The following is a 23,357-nucleotide window of genomic DNA, read 5'->3' as shown; positions in this document are numbered from 1 at the left end:
GCATTTCTTTAGACAAAAAAATTGTGACCAAAAAAGGGAAAAAAGTGACAGTTGTGACATATATCATGTAGATATACATTTTATATAAAAAATCATAACATCATGATCATTTTAGCCCCATAATTTACACAAAGTTTCATTCATTTATTGTTTAAATAGTGTTTGGAAATCATCAATTAGTTCCCTAAAATATAACTTCACACAAAACCTGAAGTTTTTCAGCTCGTAAAAATGCTGTGAACACTTGTACATTTCCCATCATGAAAAAAATTATAACATATTGCTCCCAATTTTATATATTGAGGTTACTTAATTGTATTGTCCTGAATGACTGCTTATCAAAAGATTATTCATAAATAAGCAAGAATTTAGGGGCAATGCTCCTTCTGATTGATAAAAAGTTCATGTTTATTTATTCAGGCTGCCCAGTACAACACGCAGTGCCTGTACAACACACAAGTGTCCCGTACGACACACACGTGTCCTGTACGACACACAAGTGTCCTGTACGACACACAATTGTCCCGTACGACACATTATTTTGTTTATGATATATTGACAGAAATATTCACTTAATAGCGGTTTCTAACCTAATGAATGTCTTAGTTTGATGGGATTATCATTATCATCAGCCAAATAATGTGATTGAAGAAGTCAAAGTGACATAAAGTAAGAAAGTTTGGCTTCAATTTAGAGATGTCCCGTACGACACATTTTGAATGTCCCGTACGCCACAATGTTCTCGAAAATTATAATTTGCTTTATTTATTCATGAATGTTTATTTTGCTTTCTTTTGTAAATGTGTTTGTTCTTGGGTAATTGAGTGTCAATTTGAGTTCAGTTTCTATGAAATTTATCTGCCCAACTCACAGACTTTTGAGTACAAACTTGAGGTTTCTAAAAAAGCCACTTTTTCTGCGTCCGTACGACACATTACTATTTTTAATCTGTATTATACAGGATGTGAATTCAAGTCATGTTAAGTCTTGGTTTTTCTTACACTCTGGTAGTAGTTGATGACCACCTATAGTTACTGGAATATTTTTTGTTTTTTCTTGTCAAAAACTGTCAAATGTTCTCTAAATGTCCCGTACGACACGTATGGAATCACCCATATACATTTAACAATACAAGTAATGCCAACGAGAAGCGCGAGCCGAAATTCGTAATATCCCAGAAAAGTATTGTTTCGTCAGGACCCGGAGTCAGGAAGATAATTCATTCTGAAAATGTCATATGGAAAACATGAGACACTTTGAAAATGCTCCAAGATATTATCAAGCTTACGATGATACCGTGAACAAATAATTAAATCTGAAGAGTCGAACAAAGTTATATTGGATAGGACACTTCTCGCTGAATTTCATAAGGAGTTCTGAACACAATTCATTTCTTTCATTCATAAATTAATTTAATTCCATCCATCCACGCGTTCATTAATTCATCCACCCATCAATTCATTTACATGTTATCCGATTTTGATTTTCAGCATTTTGCTCTGTGAAATTTACTCTATTTATTGAGATGTATATATTTCCAGCCTGGACCATCCCTTTAAGGTCGCCCTGGGCATTTTGTTGGTAGCTTATAAAGAAAGTGATAATTGGTAACTTACAAATAGCATCTGTTTATTCAAGATAATCTTAACATGCAATATTTTACTTATGCATGTATTAACTAAATTACGTATACATTATACAAAAAATGTATGTGGAGGAGCCGTGGTGAAGTGGTTCTGAACCTCGCTTTGTAAACAGAGGGTCGTTTGTTTGAATCCCACCATGGTCTGGCGTCCTTTGGCAAGGCGTTAATCCACACTTTGCCACTCTTGACCCAGGTGCTGAAAGGGTACCCAGTAGGATATGAAAGTCACTGTAGCTTGTCCAGTACTGTGTGCGCCTCACAGGCGACTGACTGGAATACTCCCCAGGGAGTGGAGGATGTGCATACATTGTGTGCGGGAATGACTGATTGAATACGATGACCGGGATAATAATATATCTGTAGAGTTTTTAGACACCTCGTTCCGATGTATTAAGCGCTACACATAAAAGCGTATTATTATTATTATGTGATATTTCATAAACTTTACATTAGCTTTACTTTAGAAGATCTGAGAATAACAACACTTCCCAAGTAAAGCTCAATCGAGACAATTTGACAAAATAAACATACATTTACACGTAATTAAGATGTATAGAAGCACCACTTTTATTCTGACATATCTCATGAGGCAGCACCACAATATATACTATATTTTTATTTCATACATTTGGACATCTTTCCTACATATGAAATAGACTGTATTATACAATCTAAATCTTTAGTATTATTTTACCTTTATGATGCTCATTGATTAATTGACTCCTTGGTTAGTATTCTGATAATTAAACCTAGGTTTAACGCTAGTCTAAACTAGCATTTAACAACATACTTCTACTGGTCTTTTAGAATACTTCTTAAATATTCATGGCAAAGACAGCTGTGTAGTGATTGATTAATTCATTAAAACTCATTACATTTTCATATTTTCCAATCCACATTTCACAACATAATTATTTTTTGACAACATTTTGCCACAGGAATAAAATAATTGGTGAATGGGTTGACAACAGGCACTCCATACAAACTTGGTCTCGGTTAGCCCAGGATAAACTAAACCATGGCTAGCTATTAGAATACCATCCCTTGAGCAAAGTCAGAATATACGTAAATGGTTACTCTTGGGATTTTATAGAAACAATATGTATATTGCCAGCCTGCATCCTGAAAATAATTTTTTTAATAAAAGCAAAACAAACAAAACAGAAAAGGAGTAGGCAAACTTGAACAACCTTAAAAAAAAAGGAGAAGTTTGAATCCTACTAGAGTCACTATCCCATACACAGAATACTATCAAACTGATCAAGTGGGCAAAATGAGTTTTCTGAGTATGTCTGTCTAAAAAAAATATCAAAAATATGATTTTTTTCATTTTTAGTTCACATCTAATTTGGTGAATTAATGGGGGGGGGGGTGACTTTGGGACACTGAAACCATTAAAAATTCCACAACTGAGGGGGGGAGGTGAAAGAGAATGGATATAAAATCAAATAAATTAATTAAAATGCAGTAATATAAAAAGAAATGTACAAATTTCCAAGATGAAATTATGAGAAATACATGTATGTATGATGTAAATTGTACTACAGAGGCAGTGATAACAGGCAGTAAATATGTTAAAATCAACATAATACATATCTTATCAAACAGTAAAAATTGAAAATAACATACCCCCCTGTAGTGCAAAATTGTATATTTCATACGGAAATAAAATAAAAAAATAGAAAGATCTAAATGTTTGAAAATGTATAAAAGGGGGCCATTTTCATTACAAGGTGAAAACCATGCTTGAACACAAAAGCATTTAAATCTACCAACTAGCATTCTCATTTTGTTATTGAAATGACAAACTGATCAAATTTTGGAATCCAAAAAAGAAATACTGTACAATTCATTAAACAAACAGTACAAACCTTTTATTGGGGGAATGTAGTGTGCAATCTCCAGAAATAACTTTATTGCATTTGATTTATTTTACTTGATTTAGTGTCTAATAAAATGGAAATTTGATGTACACTAGTGACTAACAAAAACACAAATACAAAGTATACAAAATTTTGCTTCGAGTACCCTTCATGGTTGAGAAATGACCATTTATTTACTGATTTATAAGGTCTAATTGGCAATAGATAAACAAAATAATGAAATACTGTTGAACACAATGCAGAGTCTTACCCTGGACGATTTAATTCATATATTGCAAAATTTAGAGGAAAAATAAAGGATTTGTGGAAAGTTTGTTCGCAGTAATTTTCCTTTCTTGATATAAAATGTATTACATTACTGTTATTGATATTTTATATTGCACAATTTAAATTCCTCAGGACAGACAGGACCTGTAAGGACCAATACTGGCAGTACAGAGGCATGGTTAGAGCACTTACACTAGACCCAGTCACAAACATTGCTCCAAGATTTAAATAATGCATCATTGTAACACTACGCATCACAATGACATTACCGGTTGTAACAAAAGCCTCTGTTTTGTTAACGTTGGCATTTGCTAGCGCTAACATTGTTTTTGCGCGGCCGGTACAGGACAGACAGCACCTAAAGGACCAATACTGGCAGCAAAGAAGCATTGCTAGAGCACTTACACTAGACCCAGTCGCAAACATTGCTCCAAGATTTAAATAATGCATTGTTGTAACACCACGCATCACAATGACATTACCGGTTGTAACAGAAGCCTCTGTTGTTGTTAACGTTGGCATATTGCTAGCACTATCATCGTTTTTGCGCGGCCGGTACAGGGGGTTACATCAACGTGCACATTGATTGCAGGGATGGAGCCTGGATACACTTGAGAGGGGGACAGCTCTGACAAATTAAGAAAAAACATTACACAAGCATGAAAAAAAAAGAAATGAAAGAGTTATCACAACTCCAAAAGAGCATTTTCCAAATCGAAAAATACAAAGGGGGAGGGTTGCTCCACTCCCTCTCCCCCAGGGAACTGCACCTGAACTGAATAATGGAGTTTTACACATTATGTCACTTTTTGGAGAAGAAACATGGATTAATAACCTCTTATCAGAAAACTGATGAAAAAATTCAATGGCTGTCAGAAGTGCATGAAAAGAAATTGTCTCTGGTTCAACTTAGGAGGGCTGGAGGCCCGGATTGAAAGTCACATCAACAGATTGTCACGTAATAAAAAAGGGTTTTCCTTAAAATATCCAATAATAAATCTTATCACATCATTAGTTTAAAACAGGTACAAACTACTCTTTAACATCAGTTGGAGATTCTGCACATTAATGAATGTATCAATTGTGTCTTAATGCTTACAACAAACTTATTATGTTCACAGATATGCAACATATCATGTACAAAATGTAAAAGAGCAAATGTCTGAAATAGAGGTAGATATAGCATTATGGAAGAGTGTCTGCTTTTTAATCATTTATCACACATTTTCTACACAGTACAAACATTAAGTAAATCAACATACCTTGCGACTTTCCATTTTTTTGCATATTTTTTTTCTCGTACTTTCTCAAGAAATATTCCAGCTCAAGATGAAAGATAATCCAATATTAATTTGTTTTTTTATACCAATGTAAATCTAATAAGGAATGAGCAAGAAATTTCTGTACAGCCAAATAATTACTAAAATTAGGCCATGACCTGCAACAAAACGCATTTGTGCATAGCAACATATTCATATAACAACCGAGCGCAGCATTTCTCAATCTGATATATACAATAATGCAAACATTATTAGTGGAATATATGTGCTTCATGCTATTTTTGACATTTGTTTTGTTACAAAATAAATGAAGTTAACAATTCACAAGCTGATTAAATGTTGAATTTCCATATACTGCATTATACTTCAGCCTTCATTGTCCAATCTGATAATTTATTCATAAAGTTTTTTTTATAAACAAGGTACACTACACTCCTTGGGAGCTTTCCACAAAAAGTTCGGTCACTGATTTTCACTGACTTATTTGCTCTGAGCCAATGAGATGCAAGGATTTTCAGTAGCTTATAACAATTGCCAGTGAAAATCACTAACAGAGCTCTTTATGAAATGCTCACTAGAATTGAGCATATTCTTTAAGTAGTCATGATTCACAGTACATATTTTCCAAATTCATTTGAAAAAATTCATGTCACAAAACTAGTCATAATCATATTCATAGAGTTAATCATGACTTTATGAAAGTCTCTACTGAATTCATTTGAAGAAGTGATGTTGATAAAACAAGTTTTTAGGCAAAACCAATATTCATGAAATTATGTATGTTAAAATTCATATCAAGTGCATTTGGATGGTGATTTATAAATCCATTTGTATAGTTACGCATGACTTTACAAGAAACTGGTAAATATACCGATAGATGGTAAGCCAGTTTAATACATAGGGATATATCAGAAGCAGAAACGAGGGTCATCAGTCGTATGCCAAGTCACTAACAACTTCCGAACAGCTTTATTAAGATCAATATCATATCATATTTGTAAAGCTATGTGCAACTTTACAAAAGACTGGTACATGTTCAATCACTTTTATAATTCATCCAGTCATTATTTGAAAATATATTCTGTTAGAAAAAAAATAATATTTACAAATCCCAACTTGGACACTTTGCTGGACACTGAAATTTACTATTTCTTTTGATATTAATTCAACTCGAAGAAACACTAACTCACAACAGATTTACTTTATCTAAATTTCAATCACTTGACCTTTGCTTCAACTACACCACCCATTTTTTGCTTTTGTTCATTGGTGTTTATTTAGCCCTAGTTGTTAGTTTCTGTATTTTTATTTCAAACATAATAGTAGAAAATCAATCTATTGTTATTTCTATCACATGCATTTGACATTTTATCAATGTTAATTCAATTTATGCTTTATCTCTTACCATTGTATAATCATACTATCCCTGTTGATTTTTTGCTTGTAAATTCAACATTTTCAGCCTGCGAGCAGCCTGTTTGATATTTGTTTTAAATAAACCATGCCAATTCAATTCATACATGGCAAGTCAGTTACATAGGTATTTATCATTTCGCACAAGAAAGGGTCAACAGTAAACACGAAAGGTTATTCCCAACTTTACAAACAGCTTTATGAAACAACCACCACGGCCCTGTAACAGGAAGGTTTACAATCAATCTTTAATAAGCCTGTTCACGGTTGTAAACTGCACACGAGCAGAAAAAGGTAATTTGAGATACACCATGAAGGTGGCTTTCAAATTCACTGACACAGGCATTTGTGATTTGATGACTATTCATGTATTCCTTTCAAAATATTCATTTCATCACATCCAAGCTGAAGAGTAATAAACAGAGCCTTCATAATCACTGGTATTCCACAGTAGCCTAAACAATAGTCAAATGTGCCAAAGGCAGACAATAAAACAGATTTCCAAACTTTATCCCTGATGTACTATTCTAGTCACCTGGTCTATACAATGCCTCTTGTTCTTAGAATTTGAATACTCTACCAGAAAAGCTTACGCAACATCTACATTTAAAAACGATAGTGCTTATCCTAATGAAAAATCACAAAGGTCATTGAGAAAAGTTGATCATGAGCTAACCATGAACTGGCTTATTGCCAATGACCAATCAAGATAATCATTGCATGTGTACTTTGTTTAAAACACTATAAACCAGGCAGGAACCAATCATATCGTTTCTTTCATATTTGAAATTCATTGAAAACTTATGTTACAGGGCATAGGTAGGTGCTTTATAAAGCTGTTCATGAGTTATGACAGACTTAACCAACAATTGGTGATCCTTTCTTGCGATACACTTTGCACACCAAGTTTTCTTTAGTGTCGATCTAGCTCTTAAGAAAGGATGACAAGTCATTTGTAAAGACGCTTGCAACTTCCGAACAGCTTTATGAAATACCCACTTGATTATCAATCTACTTATGAATGCATCACTGTGACTTCCAAACACACACTAATTACCAGCTGCATTAATCAAACAAATTTTATAATAATTCCCCTCAAGTAAAATTATCACTCACATCAGTCATAGTCATTTTAATGTTTAGAGTACTGAATGGAACTACAGCAGTCTCTAGCCCCATGCTATCAATAATATCATATTACTATGCATGCGAGGGTATCAGAGATCTCGAAGAAAAATAAGAATGTTTTCAATATGTTTGATACAATTCAATTAATTTCACATGATTGAAAATGTACAATTGCCTTTAAAATGAAATAAAAACATGGATATATATCATTTTCAACAAAGTAACTGCATTAAATTTGCCAAAATTACAGCATTTCAAACACTTACATATTTTATCATCAATGATGTTTATTTCTAATTCATTGTCAAAGTGTCTGGTATATTTACATTACCATATTATTTTGTTACGCAGAAGAAAAACAAATAAAATAGAATATTTCATTTAGATTTATTCAGTTGTCATAGGGGGAAATTTTGTATTATAACCCATATGTATCACTTTATAAACATAATCCTCAAAATGATTTATGTATATGAATATAATTTCTCAGCTTACAGATACACTGTCCTCTTTTATACCCACTTGCAAAGTTATATGCACTAACCAGACCAGGGGCCTGTAACACAAAGCTTAGCAATGATCGTAGAACATTTTTCTACAATCGATTGCATTGAATACAATGTACAATCAATTATGAAAATTAAGCGTACAATTAACTGCTAACCATTGTGTTAAATTAATGGACCCAGATGATGAGCAAGTTATGCTGTTTCTGCTCTTATTTGTTGAATACTCTTTTCAGGAAAGCAATCACACAATCTCAATGGGTGATTTCAAGTTCAGTGTTGACCTTTTGGTGTCGGTGTTAGCTCAATTTTGCACATGTACTGTACGAGCTGAAATTTTTGCAGTGGTTTTATTTTCGCGAATATGAACCGCGAAAATAAAAACATGCAAAAATAACTTCGCGTAAAATAATACCACGCAAATGCATGATGTCAACATTGAAAAAAAAAGTAGATAAAAGGAAGCCACTGCAGAGTGCGCCAGCGCTTAGATCTTTGTACTCCATCGTTGGGCGGCAGGCTCAAAATGAAAATACCATTAAAATTAGAATCATACCTTCCCCTCATGAAAGGAAAATGACACACAATATAAAATTACGAGTTCTACAGGAACTTGTGTTGGAGATGATGACGATGTACCGCTCATGTACGCATCGAGCTACAATACTGAAACATTTACAACCAAGAAAATACAGAATACGGTATCTTTGACCCGGAAAAAACATCAATGTTTATCCTGACGATAAATTCAGAAAACTGGAGTTTTTTTATGTTGATTGCGCGTGAAGTAACTACGGGCTCCGTAACAAAAATATTATCGATTAATACTAGAAGCAAGTGTGAAAGAACACTTCTGATTGGTTCCTGGTCAGTATTTTTGCGCCAAATGCATGTGTAATGTTGATCTTGATTGTAGTTCATTTAGCGATTGATCGCTAACCATTGTGTTACGGGACTCTGGTATGGCGTCGCATTCATGCTTTTAACGACAACAGCAAACGTGTGAGGAAAACAACAGTAATAATTACAAGAATACTGGTGATCGAATTTGAAGGCAAGCAGAAGCACTCGATCGGGGAGAACTTCAACTGGACAAAACAGACATTGACGTACGGATCTCTCCTACATTGGGGGAAAACAACTTCAGATAACATCGTTTACAGGTAATGCTGAAATGATTTTAATACATTTATAATGGTGAAAAATATATTTTCATGTAGCCTCTCAATTTTTACTTTCTTTACAATATATTTGTAAAAAATTGATATATTTGTTGTAATCCTGTTATAGTCTACAGTATCAAACTGACACTAGGGGGTCTATAAATACATTTTTAGAATGTATTTGTTTATTCTTCCCGTTTTAATCCTCACATAGATATCAGTGATTTGGATTTAATTATTAATGATTATTTAATATTCAATTAATTATTGATTATTATTTAATTATTAATTTGCAAAAGCAAAGTGAAGCGAATCGTTTCCTATAATCTATTAATGCACACACAAGATCGCAATTGCAAAGTTTGGCGAAACATGACGATCAAGAGTAGAACCCTTACTTACTAGTACTATACTAGTAGTACTTTTCTCTTGCCTGAATGTGCACAGTTTGGCGAACTAGTATGATTACGAAATGAACCTTACCCACTTTTCTCTCGCCCATGCAAAGTTCGACCAACTACTCCTACTATGATCACGCATTGACCAGAAAATACTTTGCGCTCTAACGACATTCAGCCAATGAGCATGGAGTAATCCAGCACGATTGAGTGTTTATTTACCATGTTACTATACTACAATGTGTGTACTGCCTGATTTGTGCGCGTTGTATGTGTGTGTGCATGATAAAACATGTCGGACGTACTACTACGTAGTAATTTCTATTCATATGCAAAGTTTCCTTCACTCAAATTTGTAACCTGTACTTCATTCATTAGTTTTAAAACTTGGGATTATTTTACGGATTATACCAGTTTCTTCTAGTATTTGACAACATGTTGCGTTATTTCAAACCTATCAATGACCGGCCAGCAACACTTCCAAATCCCACTGATCCTGCTCATGGTTTGCCATCTGCAGCTGTCAGGTCTGCGAATGCAGAGATTGTTTCTGCCACTGCTAGCACTTCTGATGAACCACGCAAGAAGCCAAGAGGTCCGTACGGTGCATACAGTGCAGAACTTCGCGTCAAGATAGGATGATTCGCTGCGGAGATTGTAGTGGCTGCAGCAAGAGGAAATTTCACCAAGGAGCTTGGTAGGGAAATGAATGAGAGCACCATCAGGGGAATGAAGGATGCTTACCTGAAGAAACTGAAGAGCTGTTGGGCTCTCTTCACTCCCCCAAAAAAGGACAGAGGAAGGCCTCTTCTCCTTGGGGAAAGAGTGGGATGAAAAAATCAAGTGATTCATCCAAGCTGTAAGGATGAGTGAAGGCTGTGTAAGCACCAAGACCGTGATTGCTGGAGCTTCGGGATTGCTGAAGTCTGCCAAGCCACCAATCCTACTTGAGCATGGAGGTTCAGTCACCATCAACAAAACATGGGCGCGCTCCATGTTAGACAGGATGGGATCTTCCAAGAGGAAACGTACAAAAGGAATCACTGCCCAGACGACATCGACGAGATAGCGGACAAATTTCACAGGATTGGTAGGAGGGTAAGAAAATTTGATGTGACTGATGCTCTAGTGATCAATTGGGATCAGACTGCTGTTGAAGTTATTCCTGCATCGAACTGGACAATGCATCCCAAGGGAGACAAGCAGGTCCCAATCAAAGGCAGTGATGACAAGAGGCAGTATACTGCACTTGCTTGTGCTTCGGAAGGCAGCTTCCTTCCCCCACAAGTCATCTACCAAACTACCACCTCCCTCCTATACTCAAGCAGATACCATTAGCTGTAGAAAAAAGAACATCGGGTCTATCGTCGAACAAATGCATCTTCAAAGAATCAGCGCCCTCATACGACGAAGCCCTGAAAAATAGCGGCTTTGATAGGGAAATTCAGTATGAAGAACAAAAATGCAAACGAAGGGGGCCTAGTAGAAGGAGAAGAAATAGGAAAAGAAAAATCACATGGTTCAATCCCCCCTACAATGCAGAGGTCAAGACAAACGTGGGCGGCAAATTCTTGAAGTTAATAAACAAACACTTTCGGAAGGATAACAAACTGCACCAGATATTTAATAAAAATACAGTTAAAGTCAGCTACAGCTGCATGAGAAACATGGATGCAGTAATGAAATCACATAACCAGAGAGACATCAAACAAGCCAAGACTAAAGAGGAGGAGCCGAGGCAGAAATGTAATTGCCGTATAAAAACGCAGTGCCCACTGCAAGGGAGAGGTTTATAAATGGCCCTTGTCTACAAAGCAAACATACGACACGAAAACGAGGAAAAATGCTATTTTGGGTTAGAGGAGCTTTCACATCTTTCCCTTTCCTTCCAAAGAAATGACATTACCCTCTCAGAGCTTATGGAACATTTGTCAACAGCAAAGTCAGTGCTCACAGAGATGGCAGAAGGCCAGGATGGGGCAAAGCTTCGTTCCATCAGGAGAGATACAGCAGGTAGCTCATACAAAGGAGTTGATCTTAGTGGTACAGGAGATGTCACTTTCGATGCAGCCCGCAGAGAACTGGTGCAGCCCCTGGTCGCATGCATCAGTCAGCGTTTCTCTTCCTTCACAGAACACCCAGTGTTTGATGCTATCTCTTCATTGGACCCCAAGACATGGCCAGATAACTTGAAGGACTATGAGTTCAACGACCAGGCTGTCCAGGGCCTGATCGAACACTTCAAAGATGCCCTCATTGGTCATGGGAGTCATCCTGACCAAGCCATGACAGAGTGGTTGAGGATCAAGAAGGTTATTCCCTTGTACTACAAGTCATCAACATCCTGGCAGCAGTTGTGGGGCATACTCTCACACAAGAGAAGAGTAGAATTCCCCAACTTTCTTCAGGTGATAGAAATGGTTCAGGTGCTTCCCTTTGCCACTGCACAGGTGGAGAGGGGCCTTCTCCCTCATGAATCGAGTCAAAACAGACTGGAGAGTTCGCCTCAACACTCCAACATTGAACGACCTTATGATGATCAGTCTAGAGGGCCCGTCAGAGGAGGTGATCACCACAAGTGCTGCAGTAGCTAGATCTCAAAGAGCTGGCAAGCAAAGCAGACGTCCACATGTCCAGCCATATGGTCAGCGACCTGCAGATCATGTGGATGAAGATCTAGCGGAACAGTGTTCAGATACTGCTGTGCCTACGGACCTGGGAGAAGACACAGAATTGACAGAAACTGAATGAGAATCTGGCAAAGGATTATCAAATAACATGAACAAAGATGCAGTATGTTTCATGTATAAGAACTGTATTTTATGTATATTCATTAAGCAACCATACAAGGCTTACCAAACAAAAGGATGATCTGAACTTATGTTTTTGTACAAGACAGTACAGCCACATTCATACGTGGAATCCCCAATACCTGCCACAGTACTGAAGTGCAGGCCTGGTGTAGTGTTTTAATTGCTGTTTTTTTTTTTTTTTTGCCTAAATTCCCCCAAATTGCCAAAAATTTAGTTAACTTCTAAGGAACTAAATTAAGTAACTTATCTGTACAGTCATACTTACAATGTAACAGTATTACAAGATTCTTGCCACTCCGTACAAGGTGATATCAAAGTCATAATCTCAGCAGAATGCAGGACAAGTTGCATGTAGGATTAGATTAAGAACAAAAGAACTTTAAGAAAGAAACAATGCCAAAGTATTTAAGTACAACTGAGAGAGCATCAATGGTATTCATGAATTACTTATTGAACCGTTATGTTTAGGCTGTGTAGTTTATGCACTATGCAAAGTGGTGGGATACCTCTTAAGTTTTATGATTGTGGGGGACAGTGAGAGACTAGTATGAAATTTTGAATAAGACAGCGTTGAAAGTTCCAATGTGTGATATAGCCTGGTGTGCTGGTGATGACTGATGAACTGTCAACTAAATGGTATGGTGTCCTTGCTGCTAGTTGAGTTGTTATTGAATTTGATGTAATGCTAGCCAGACTCCTGAGCAGCGCTGTTATGTGATTGTGTGCTCAGTTTGTAAGATATGGACATACGGTGATGAAGTTTGATTGAGTGCATTGTGTTATTTTTAATACAGTTTTTGACTTGGATAGTTCATTATGATGTGATAAATTGAAAAATTACAAATTGTAAAAATCGAAATACACTGGAAAACAAGATAGGGTCTACTCAATTTCAAGTCATACAATATCAAAAGTAAGTAATAGTTCAATAATAAGAACAGGCATTCCTAAAAAAGCGGCATTTGCAAAGAGGAGCACCCAAACTTGATAAAAATAGCCCCTGAAAAGTAGAGCCCCAAAATGCTAAAGTAGCCCCCGAAAAAAAAAAAATCCCTGCTGCCTGAAGATCGCCGAAAGCGTGAAACCGACGGTAGTAGACCGAACTGAATATATATTTTGCTCTGCCCCGGCACTGAGCACTTTTGGAAACCTCAACCATAACCATACCAAGTGGATATATATATATATTTTCCCAGTGTCAATTTCTCCCCGATCATGTGCTTCTGCTTGCCTTCAAATTCGATCACCAGTATTCTTGCAATTATTACTATTGTTTTCCTCACATGTTCGCTGTTGTAGTTCAAAACATGAATGTGACATAAAGCTGTTTGTAAACACCCGATGATCTACTTCATGCGCAATCAACTGCAGTTTTTTGTTTTCTGAATAATAATTTATCATTTGGATAAACTTTCATGTTTTTCCCTTCAAAGATACCATATTCCGTATTTTCTCGGTTGTATGTTGTTGCTCGATGCATGAGCGGTATATCATCATCGCCATCGTCTCCAAACCAAATTTCTGTAGAATCCATAATTTTATGTTCTGTGTCACTCTCCTTTCATGAAAGGAAGGTATAATTTTTAAGTTTAATGGTATTTTCCTTCGGAAAAATTTTCAGCAAGTTATTTTAGGCTTAGACTTGTGCATAGATATGGGATGACTGGATTGCTGTACGTGAGAGTGATCGTATAGGCACTGACTGGGTGACTTTCAAGCGCGAAATTAACAACACGCGAAAATGTCTGATAGGTAGCGATTCGCGAAAATATCTGTATGCGAAAATTTCAGCTGGTACAGTATCACACCAAACATAAAACGAAGATGGTCCTGAAAAGTCACTCACTAGTTGTTGAGATGTCACTGATGTGATCTGGATGTTTTACAAACTCAGAATAGGTTTTGGAGCTAGGGAAAGCAATCCAAATTCCAACACCAACGCCAACACTGTACTTGAAATCACCTATTCTCAAGCATCCCTTCACCATACACATGCAACCCAATCACAACTATAACTGATTGAGCTGGCAGTGAAGTTTAAACCAGTGTCGTAGCATGATTTTTTGGTCAAATTTCTTTTAAAAAGATGAAGTATTTTTTTTAATACCAGGCGTGAACATCTTAAAGATCTGAAAGACTTTATATAACAGATCCAAAGTACTCCACATAATCATTCCATCAACACCTGACTGCATTAATTCATTTTATGAAATCAAAGGACACTGTGATAGTATGGGATGGAGAAAGGTATTAAATCATATTAAATTATCAATCCCTTTCCAAGAGAAAATAATTAATCTTCACCCATACCATTACTCAGGCCTGGAACATTGCATTATTATGTATACAAACATGAGGCATACAGTTAGCATTTCAAAATAATGCAAATTTTAATGATCCAATAGATCAGTGTAATAGCATTTTGTCTTTTCACTTCACAAAGAGATATCACTAGCCAAGTCATGAAACTTAGATCTGCCCACACTGAATGCACTTGCATTCTCCACTCCCTGGTGAACATTCCAATTTGTTATCATTTTGATACAGTGCTGAGGAAACCACATAGATGTTCCCATCCTACAAGATACCATTCACTCACTTGGGTGAAAAGTGGCATATGTAAATCAATGCCTCACCAAAGGATAGCGGTATTGTAATGTTTTTCAGAATTTCTTTCAGTACGTTGAGTCTTACTTTCACTTCTGAGGATGGCTCTTCAGATGGCGTAGGGCGAAACGAGCCGCCGTTGCCTTGGCGATGTGATAGTTCCGCCCAATCCCCTTGAACTGTCCCTTACCAACCACGTTGACGGTGACCCTCGTCTTTCCATCGATGGTCTTCTCTGGTGGCCTGTAAGTACAAACAGAGTAGGAATAATAATAGAAAATAATGACAATTCTCAACTAGTTTTGTGGTGTGTGAATGTGATACAGTGCACAGCAAACAGGAGCATTACATTAAACAAATAGTCATTTACTTACACAGACTACTGTTATAAGCTACTGAAATCCTTGCATCTGATTGGCTCAGAACAAAATCACTGACTTCAGCGCGACCGAGCTAAATCAGCCAGGCTTACCAACCACCTCGCCTTCCTCAAACGCTGCCATGACTCCGACATCATCCCTCCAGGACTACAACTGGAATCTTCCGTTGACATCCCGAAAGCCAAACACATCCTACACCAAGTCGGCTTAGACCTTACTCGTGAACGCATCGCACACACCCGACACCAACTCCACGATCCTAACTCAGCTATCACGTCTACTCAAACTCAACTTAGCCGACGACTCAAGCCAGATGATCTAGACAAAGTTCAGACATTCAACAACCACACAGCTCACCAAGCCTTCCAGACCACCAAACTGAAGCAAATCAACAAGTTTGATCGACTCCACTCCTGCAAGCCTACACAAGCCAACCAACAACCCTCAACCAAAGTAACCAAGGATACTGTTATCCACCTCAGCCGAGACCAACTTACCCAAGCCGAACACAAAGTTCTCTCCCTTGGACTCAACTTCGCCAGCGCCCAAGAAGATCCCTTTCTCTGACATAATACAAGTCGAACCCAAGCTCTGCTTACTCTTTAAAGCAACCGCCAATGAAATGAGACTCAAATTGACCAATGCCCTCACCGACGCCAAGCCACCCAAACAGAACCTCTCCAAAGAAAAATATATATCCAGTTATTTCGTAAACAGGCTTCCACACAACAACAACCAAAAAAAACTTCGTGTTTTTTCTTAGGTGCTTCTTCCCTTTTGCTTTCAGGAATCTAGCAGGAGCAGTTTTTCTTGTGTTTTCTTAACGGACAGAAAAAAAGGGAGAGTTTATTTCATGATAATTTCTTAATTATTTCTGTTCCCTTTTACTGTGATAGTACTTCCTTGTACTTTTCCTTTAGAAATATTAAATCAATTTAATTTTCTCAGTTCGTTTTGATTGAAGTCTCTTGACTTCTGGGGTTGGGGTTTTTCATCCTACCACTGTTTTCTCTGTTTTGTTCTTTCTACTCGCTACTAGATTTACTTCTATGTGAGCATGAGCCTCTCGGATTCCTCCCTAGAAGAGCTCGAAATGGCCGCTGAAGAGGTGTCCAACACCGGGGTTGTGTTTCCCACCAGCGGTAATGTAGAGAGCGACAGAGAAAGATCCCTCATGGGTTCTAAGAGGGGGTGGAACCATGGATCCGAGTCCACGTGCCCATGGGGGTAGAATGGTGGAAGCGCGTCCACGTGCCCCACAGAAGAGTGGAACTGTGGATCTGCAACCACGTGCCCGCAAAGTGATAGCCCAGGCTTCCCACTAGAACCTGAACCATTTTTGGGGAACGTCGTACTAGCTCAGAAAACGCCGATTACTCCAGGGCTGCCAGACCCACCGGCTATCGGGTCACCCAAAGACCGGAGGGAGAGCACGGGCCTCTTTTCCCGGCACAGACTAGGCTCGATGCCGTGTCAGACTCCTCAAGAGAGCTTCGGCAAAGGGCTACCAGCCCCTAGTCGCAAGAGACAGAGTAGCCCGACCCCGTCGGACTCTCGATTTCATCTGACCCCGTCAGATTCGGCTGACCTCTCTTCTCGGTCGGTGAGCGCTCCCCGGGTGAGAGCTAAGGTGAAGAGATCAAGGCCTGCCCAGTCTCTTGTCCCTTCTTCTGCTCCGCTGTCGGAGCCGCTTAAGAAGAAGAAAAAGAACAAGAAATCCGCGGCCGTAAGCCCCGTTCCACCGGGCGGTCCGCCTTCTAATCCTTCTGCTGATGGCCAGGCCTCACAACTACTCAAGTTGCTTCAGAACGCCTTCGAGCACTGCGGGTTGTTACCCCGGGCAGACGCTGCCATCCAGGACCTCCGACGAAACCAAGCCATCATGGACCAAGAGACAATAAAAAAAAGAAAAACAAGAGGCTATGTATGAAATGGCACTGATCTTCAACATAATAATTTCTGCACTCATGACACAATCAAGAGAAACTTGTGTGCATCTATTTATCTATGCATCTGATTATTTACTTTGTTTGGTGAAAGCATTAATGTGAAATTTTCACATCTACAACTGGAATAGCCAATACCATGAGGTACAAAATTCTTATACACTAGGAGTGATATGGCATCCAAGTAATGCCAAAAACGCAAATGCAAAGGAAACCCAGGTACGAACTCTTTCACAATCAAACTTCCGAAGAGAAGAACGATCTCTATCATCGGTTTTGCAATAAAACTTACCAGGACTGTTTGGCAGCGATTTAATAATAATGATAATAATAATAGCTGGATTTTTAAAGCGCTTTTTGCCTGAGGATACATAGCACTGCTATGATTAAACCGGCTTAAGCTTGAGCTACCATCACAAGCGCTCAGGGCATGCAATGAATTACTCCTGCCAAGTACCAAATCACTGGCTGAAGGAAAACATGCCCTGGCTAGGATTTGAACCAAAGACCATTTCAAAGGCGGGAGTCAGAACCACTAGACCACGATGCACCCACGATAATATTACCGATAATGAAATGTTGAAAATAATGTAGTGAAAGTGTACCCTAACATCAACCGCACAATCTGCCACCATTTTATTATGTTACACAGTGAGGTAACACATGATGTCAATCATACTACAAAAGGGGAAATCAGTTCTCTTAAAAACATTAATTGTAGCAGCTGTTGGATATGTAAAAAGGAGTTTGCAAACAGTGAGAATGTTGCGTGTGAAAGTTGCAGGGATCTACCAAATAAAATTAATAGATAGGAGCTGGAACGGATCAATTAATCCTTTCAATTAATCCACTAATGCTGAGAATCAAAACAAAGGGAGTAAATAATAGCCAATTTTTACAGCATATTATTACTCCGGTCATTGGATTCATTTCAATCCCGCACGAAAAGTGCACAATATCTCCTCCCTGGAAAGAATTCCTTGCATTCATTGCAGCCACATTAATTATGGTGCTGGCAAATTCAAACATACAATATCTTTCGCAAATGTGGATTAACGCCTTGCCAAAGGATGCTAGACCGCGGTGGGATTGTTCATAAGGCGAGAGTCAGAATCACTACACCACGGCTCTTCCACAGTAAAGGATGGGATGATCACAACAAGTCAATCACTAACATGATGAAGACCTAGTGTTCCAAGAACCCAAAGTTACCAGCATTCCCCTACCTAGATAGGCTTAAAGATAAGTTTTCAAGTTGTGGTAACGATTTCAAATGAGTTCGTACAGAATCCAATGAAATGACCACCAAAGTGTCTGTTTGTTTAAATAAAAAATATGTGCCAAAGGATTCTGGAAGAAATTGTGTAATTGCTGAGAAATTAGCAAATAGGCACAGCATTCGGGCCGACATTCAAAGCAATAATAATACACTGTCCCACGAGCGCTTATCTGTGTTGGTGATCTTCAGTGTGAACATTTTTCAGTGTAGATTTCAAGATTTCACAAAGTTCAGTTTATGTAACTGTACCAGATCTAGATCCTCGATGATATAGTGACAATTAAGCTTGGTTTCACTTACTTTCTTGTGTAATCAGTGTTTACTGCAACTACTTTTATTTATCTTTAACACATTGGAGTAATCTCCCTGTTGAAATTCAACGCTCTCGAGACATTCAAGAGCAATGTATAAGCACTATGACAAATATCCTTTTCCACCAAATTTCTATTCATCAATATTTCCTACAATTAATATCGTATTTTTCTCAATAAGTCAAACAATTTGGTATTCTTGGGATTAGTATTACTGCGTTTACTTTCCTTGTTATTTTGTTGCTCTTTCATTATTTTTATGATTTTTCTTATTTAAGTAAATTTTATGTCCAATATATGCATATTCATTATAATTTTAATTATGTAATAGTCAATTAATAAGCTACTTTGTATTGTTCAAACTTTCATGCTATCAAATCGAGCTGCTACAATAAGTCTATTTGAAATATGAAATGTTTGTTTGCTAATTTTCAGACATTCTCTACCACCCCCTGTTCAGTTTCCATATATCTATTCATATTTAAATTATGATTTTATTTTGTAACAGTTTCATTTATCTTTAAAGTATGCACATTGTTTTAGTCTTGCTGTATTCATGTTTGCTTCTTTACAGGTAAGTATATTCACTAAAGTTTGTATTTCAAAAGGGCTCCAATTAAAACCACTGTTTACGCTGATTGATCTAACATTTTCATTACGAGATATAATAAATATCACTTGAAAACATGTACATGTATATGGTTGTGAAGACAACATGCAATATTTCACAAAGAATTCCTACTTTGGGTATTACAAAGAAATACTCAGGACTGTGAAACACACTGCATATGTTTCTAATATTTACCCAAATCGTGCCGTTTCTGGCTCCATCTCCAACAGTTCTCGGACAGGAGAGATTGGCAGATCCGAGGCATATTGTTCTGCAAAATTAGGGATACAAAATTGCGAACACCATTAGTATTACTTCTCTTTGACCGTCCAATACAAAAGTGATAATACAACTTGTTTCAACTAGACATGCCTTGGACATCATTTCATATAAATGTATTTTTGTTTTGATGAATAGTACATACCTTTAGAAACAGATAATCTGAAGATTGGAAACAATGAATTCATTTCGGCATTGGATCTTGCTAGAGGAAGGATATTAATCATTCATATCCATTCAAAAACATCACAAATGACAGTAATATGCTCTTTTTTTTCAACATCCGTGCAATGACCATGCACATCACACAACAGTTTCAGCTTATATTATACATATCATATAGGATACAAGAAATAATAATTATACTTGCTTATATAGCGCTTCATACTTACTTTGTCAGAAGTCTCCAAGCGCTCTACAGTATATGCAGCATAATTACCCTGGCTTTAGCAGTGCAGCTGTTACGCGCGCTGCGTTTCAAGGAATGAATTCCTGCCAGGTACCCATTTACCTCACCTGGGTTGAGTGCAGCACATTGTGGATCAATTTCTTGCTGAAGGAAATTACGCCATGGCTGGGATTCGAACCCACGATCCTCTGTTTCAGAGTCCGGAGACTAATCCACTGGGCCACAATGCTCCACGAAAGATTACGTATTGAAACAATTTATATATATTTTGACAATGGGAACACTCCCTCCTACTCCTTTGTTTTTAGCATCCACTGCATTCCTTCTTAAACCATATCTCTCGAAAAATAAAAAAAAAAATCCTGACTTTGTTACTCCTTGTCCAATTTTGATGAAATTTTCAGTTAATGTTTGTCTGATTTTACCTTCTACATTCAAATAATACATTTTTTTTTCAGCTTGGTACCCCTTTAAAACCAATAAGAACCCCTCAAAATTTTGAGGAAATGAACTGACCAATCTGTTGCTTCATCATCGGATAGTAGACCTTCCAGACGGCATTGAGTGACATACCACTGTCAAGGTAGATTGCACCGGCGACAGATTCAAAGATGTCACCAAGAGCTTTAGGGACTTCAATATCTTCGGACTCGTCCTCTTCTCCATCACTGTACTTCAGCTGAATTATGGAATAAATTTTTTTTTTAAAGATGGATAATGAACATGAAATCTGCCACAAGTAACCAATCAATGAACAAAATGAAAATTAGGATAGCATTTAATTACCCTAATAATTTATCAGCTCTTTGCCCGCTTTGTTCGACTCAAGTCACATACAGCTTACCTCCAACTTCGACTCAAGTCGCATTCCATTCACAATACACAGAGAGTGCATTAGTCTATTGTTCATACACACATACACAATAGTGATGTGTGCATCACATTGTACCATATACACACAAAGGTTTTCTTTCCAATAAACCACTAAAAAGGTATTGTGAGCTGAATTAGCATAGTCCATGCAAAACATCTCTTAAGGCTGCACCTTGAAATTAATGTGGCGCAGGAGTGATTCTGTCTGTGACGGGCAAAGAGTGAATACGTTCTATTTCATTATTCTAGGATTTTAACTTAGATCTTTTATTTCAACATTTAACTGAAATGATTAATTACTGAACAAAATAAATCCATCCATCCACTAATTTATCCATTCACATCCATCTACCCACCCATCCATCCATTCACATTAGCTCACAAATTTGCACAACATCTCTGCTTATACATGTACTTTCACTATCAAATTTTAAACCTGAAACTTTCCCATGAATTCTGCATTTGATTTTCATGAGATTATTAACGTTATCCTTGTTCGCTTTTCCTTGATAAATCCTAATCAACTCGATATTGGTGTGAACTTGACCTTTAGCTCTAGTGAGACTACATACCTGCGAATCCATTCCCAAAGCTTCATTCTTTGCATCGACAAATGTCACAAAGTTGTCAATGACTTGGAACATGTTGGCAGTGTAGGCCTTGAAGTATTTATGGAAGTTGAACTTGACGGCCAAGGAAGCAAAGATGGTGTTGTTGACCAGTGCCGAGCGGAGATCGGTCAGCGCCCCTGGAGAGAGGTTGGTGTGGTGATCGTACAGGTGACGAGTGATGAGGTAGTCCAACAAGGCATCTCCAAGAAACTCAAGCCTGGGAAATTGTTAAAAAAGGATAATGGGGATAAAAAGGCATACATAATGATATCAATAATAAATATAGCATTAATAATGCACCATTTCTCTATTAATCATAAAAAAAGGAGTAAGGTATTAGATCCAAAAAAAATTCCAGAAGTATGTACTATCTATCATTGATCAATAAACCTTTACAATGCAAACTTGTAATTTTATTACACAAAATTCAACATCTCGTAAATAAATTCAGCTGAAAATAGCTTTATTCATTGTTGAAAAGTATTACTCATTTATATATTCTTATAGATAATAATAATTATAATCTTATAGATTCCAAATCTAAGAATTCTGTAGTTCCAAGGCAAAAGAAAACAATTACCTCTGATAGCAATCTGTAATGCTATTACGATGGTAAGATGAATGAGTAAAGGCCTGGAGCAGGTAAGCCCTATCCTTGAAGCGATAGTTGATGGTCTTCTCAAAGTGCTCATATCCAACAAGTTGCTCCTTGAGTACTTTCTTTGCATTGGGCACATTCCTGGAGAGAGGGGACTCTGGTTGCTTCAGGTAGCCATATCGGCAAGACACTGGAAGATCAGCTGAAGGGTTTGACGAATGGTTAGATGATTGGTCATCCTGCTTCTTATAGTGGCCTTCCATGGTTGGAAGGACATCCAACCCCATCCAGGCCATCAAGAGAAGGGCGCTACGGAAGCCGCAAGACATCAGGTAGCAACCGATCAAGGCCTCGACGCAGTCCGCGATGCTCTTGTCGGACATGCTGTGTTGGGTGTGGATCTCGTACGGCAGAGGAGGAACACTTCCCACATCCTGCGTCTTGGCACCGGTGTAGGTCAACCCCGGAACATCGTCAGGATCTCCCACAGAGAAAGACCACTGCTCCTCGTCCTTCTCTTCCCTGGCAAAGAAATCGTCCGGACATTCTGCCTTCGTCTCGTCGATCTCCTCTTCTGAAAAATCATCACTATTCTCCTCCCAGCCCTGGTCGCTGTCGAAGTCATCATCGTCGAAGTCGTCAATACCTTCAACGGTGGAAGGATCCCAGGTGTCAATGACAAATCCTGCATCCTGGTCAGTTTCATTCTCTTCCTTGATGACTGGTTTGGAGCTCTCCTTGACAAGCAAACAGGGAGGAAGCCAGTTGATGGAAGGATCAAACAGTGATACCTGCATCTTATGAGCTAACTTTTTCTTCTCACCCAGGCAGTACAGGTTGAAATTGCTAACCTTTATGTAGAAGGGAGAAACAAACAACAGTAGAATTTTATTATAAAAATTCAACCTTTATTTGTAAATTCATTCATAAATCTGGAATACGGGTACATTGGAAACTT

At 37.7% G+C, this 23,357-nt stretch overlaps 1 protein-coding gene across 3 annotated transcripts in view; it reads right to left on the bottom strand.

The window, feature by feature from the left end:
• Window positions 1-12,308: 12,308 nt before the first annotated feature.
• The window catches only part of LOC121418382 (endoribonuclease Dicer-like), a 50,394-nt gene continuing 39,345 nt past the window's right edge, over window positions 12,309-23,357 (bottom strand). For 2 of the 3 annotated variants that reach the window (XM_041612219.1, XM_041612221.1), the window contains exons 15-19: window positions 22,382-23,250; window positions 21,763-22,018; window positions 20,834-20,996; window positions 19,825-19,900; window positions 14,063-15,346 (exon numbers count right to left, since the gene is read on the bottom strand). In XM_041612219.1, the coding sequence (XP_041468153.1) occupies window positions 15,193-15,346; window positions 19,825-19,900; window positions 20,834-20,996; window positions 21,763-22,018; window positions 22,382-23,250 (1,518 nt within the window). In that variant the 3' untranslated portion in view covers window positions 14,063-15,192. Of the gene's footprint in view, window positions 12,399-14,062; window positions 15,347-19,824; window positions 19,901-20,833; window positions 20,997-21,762; window positions 22,019-22,381; window positions 23,251-23,357 lie in introns of those variants that run through there. The other variant, XM_041612220.1, reaches the window with a different exon arrangement.

The sequence above is a fragment of the Lytechinus variegatus genome, chromosome 7, assembly GCF_018143015.1.
Source record: "Lytechinus variegatus isolate NC3 chromosome 7, Lvar_3.0, whole genome shotgun sequence".
NCBI lineage: Eukaryota > Metazoa > Echinodermata > Echinoidea > Temnopleuroida > Toxopneustidae > Lytechinus > Lytechinus variegatus.
Note: the sequence above shows the minus strand (reverse complement) of the source record. Positions and strands in the feature narration are given on the sequence as shown.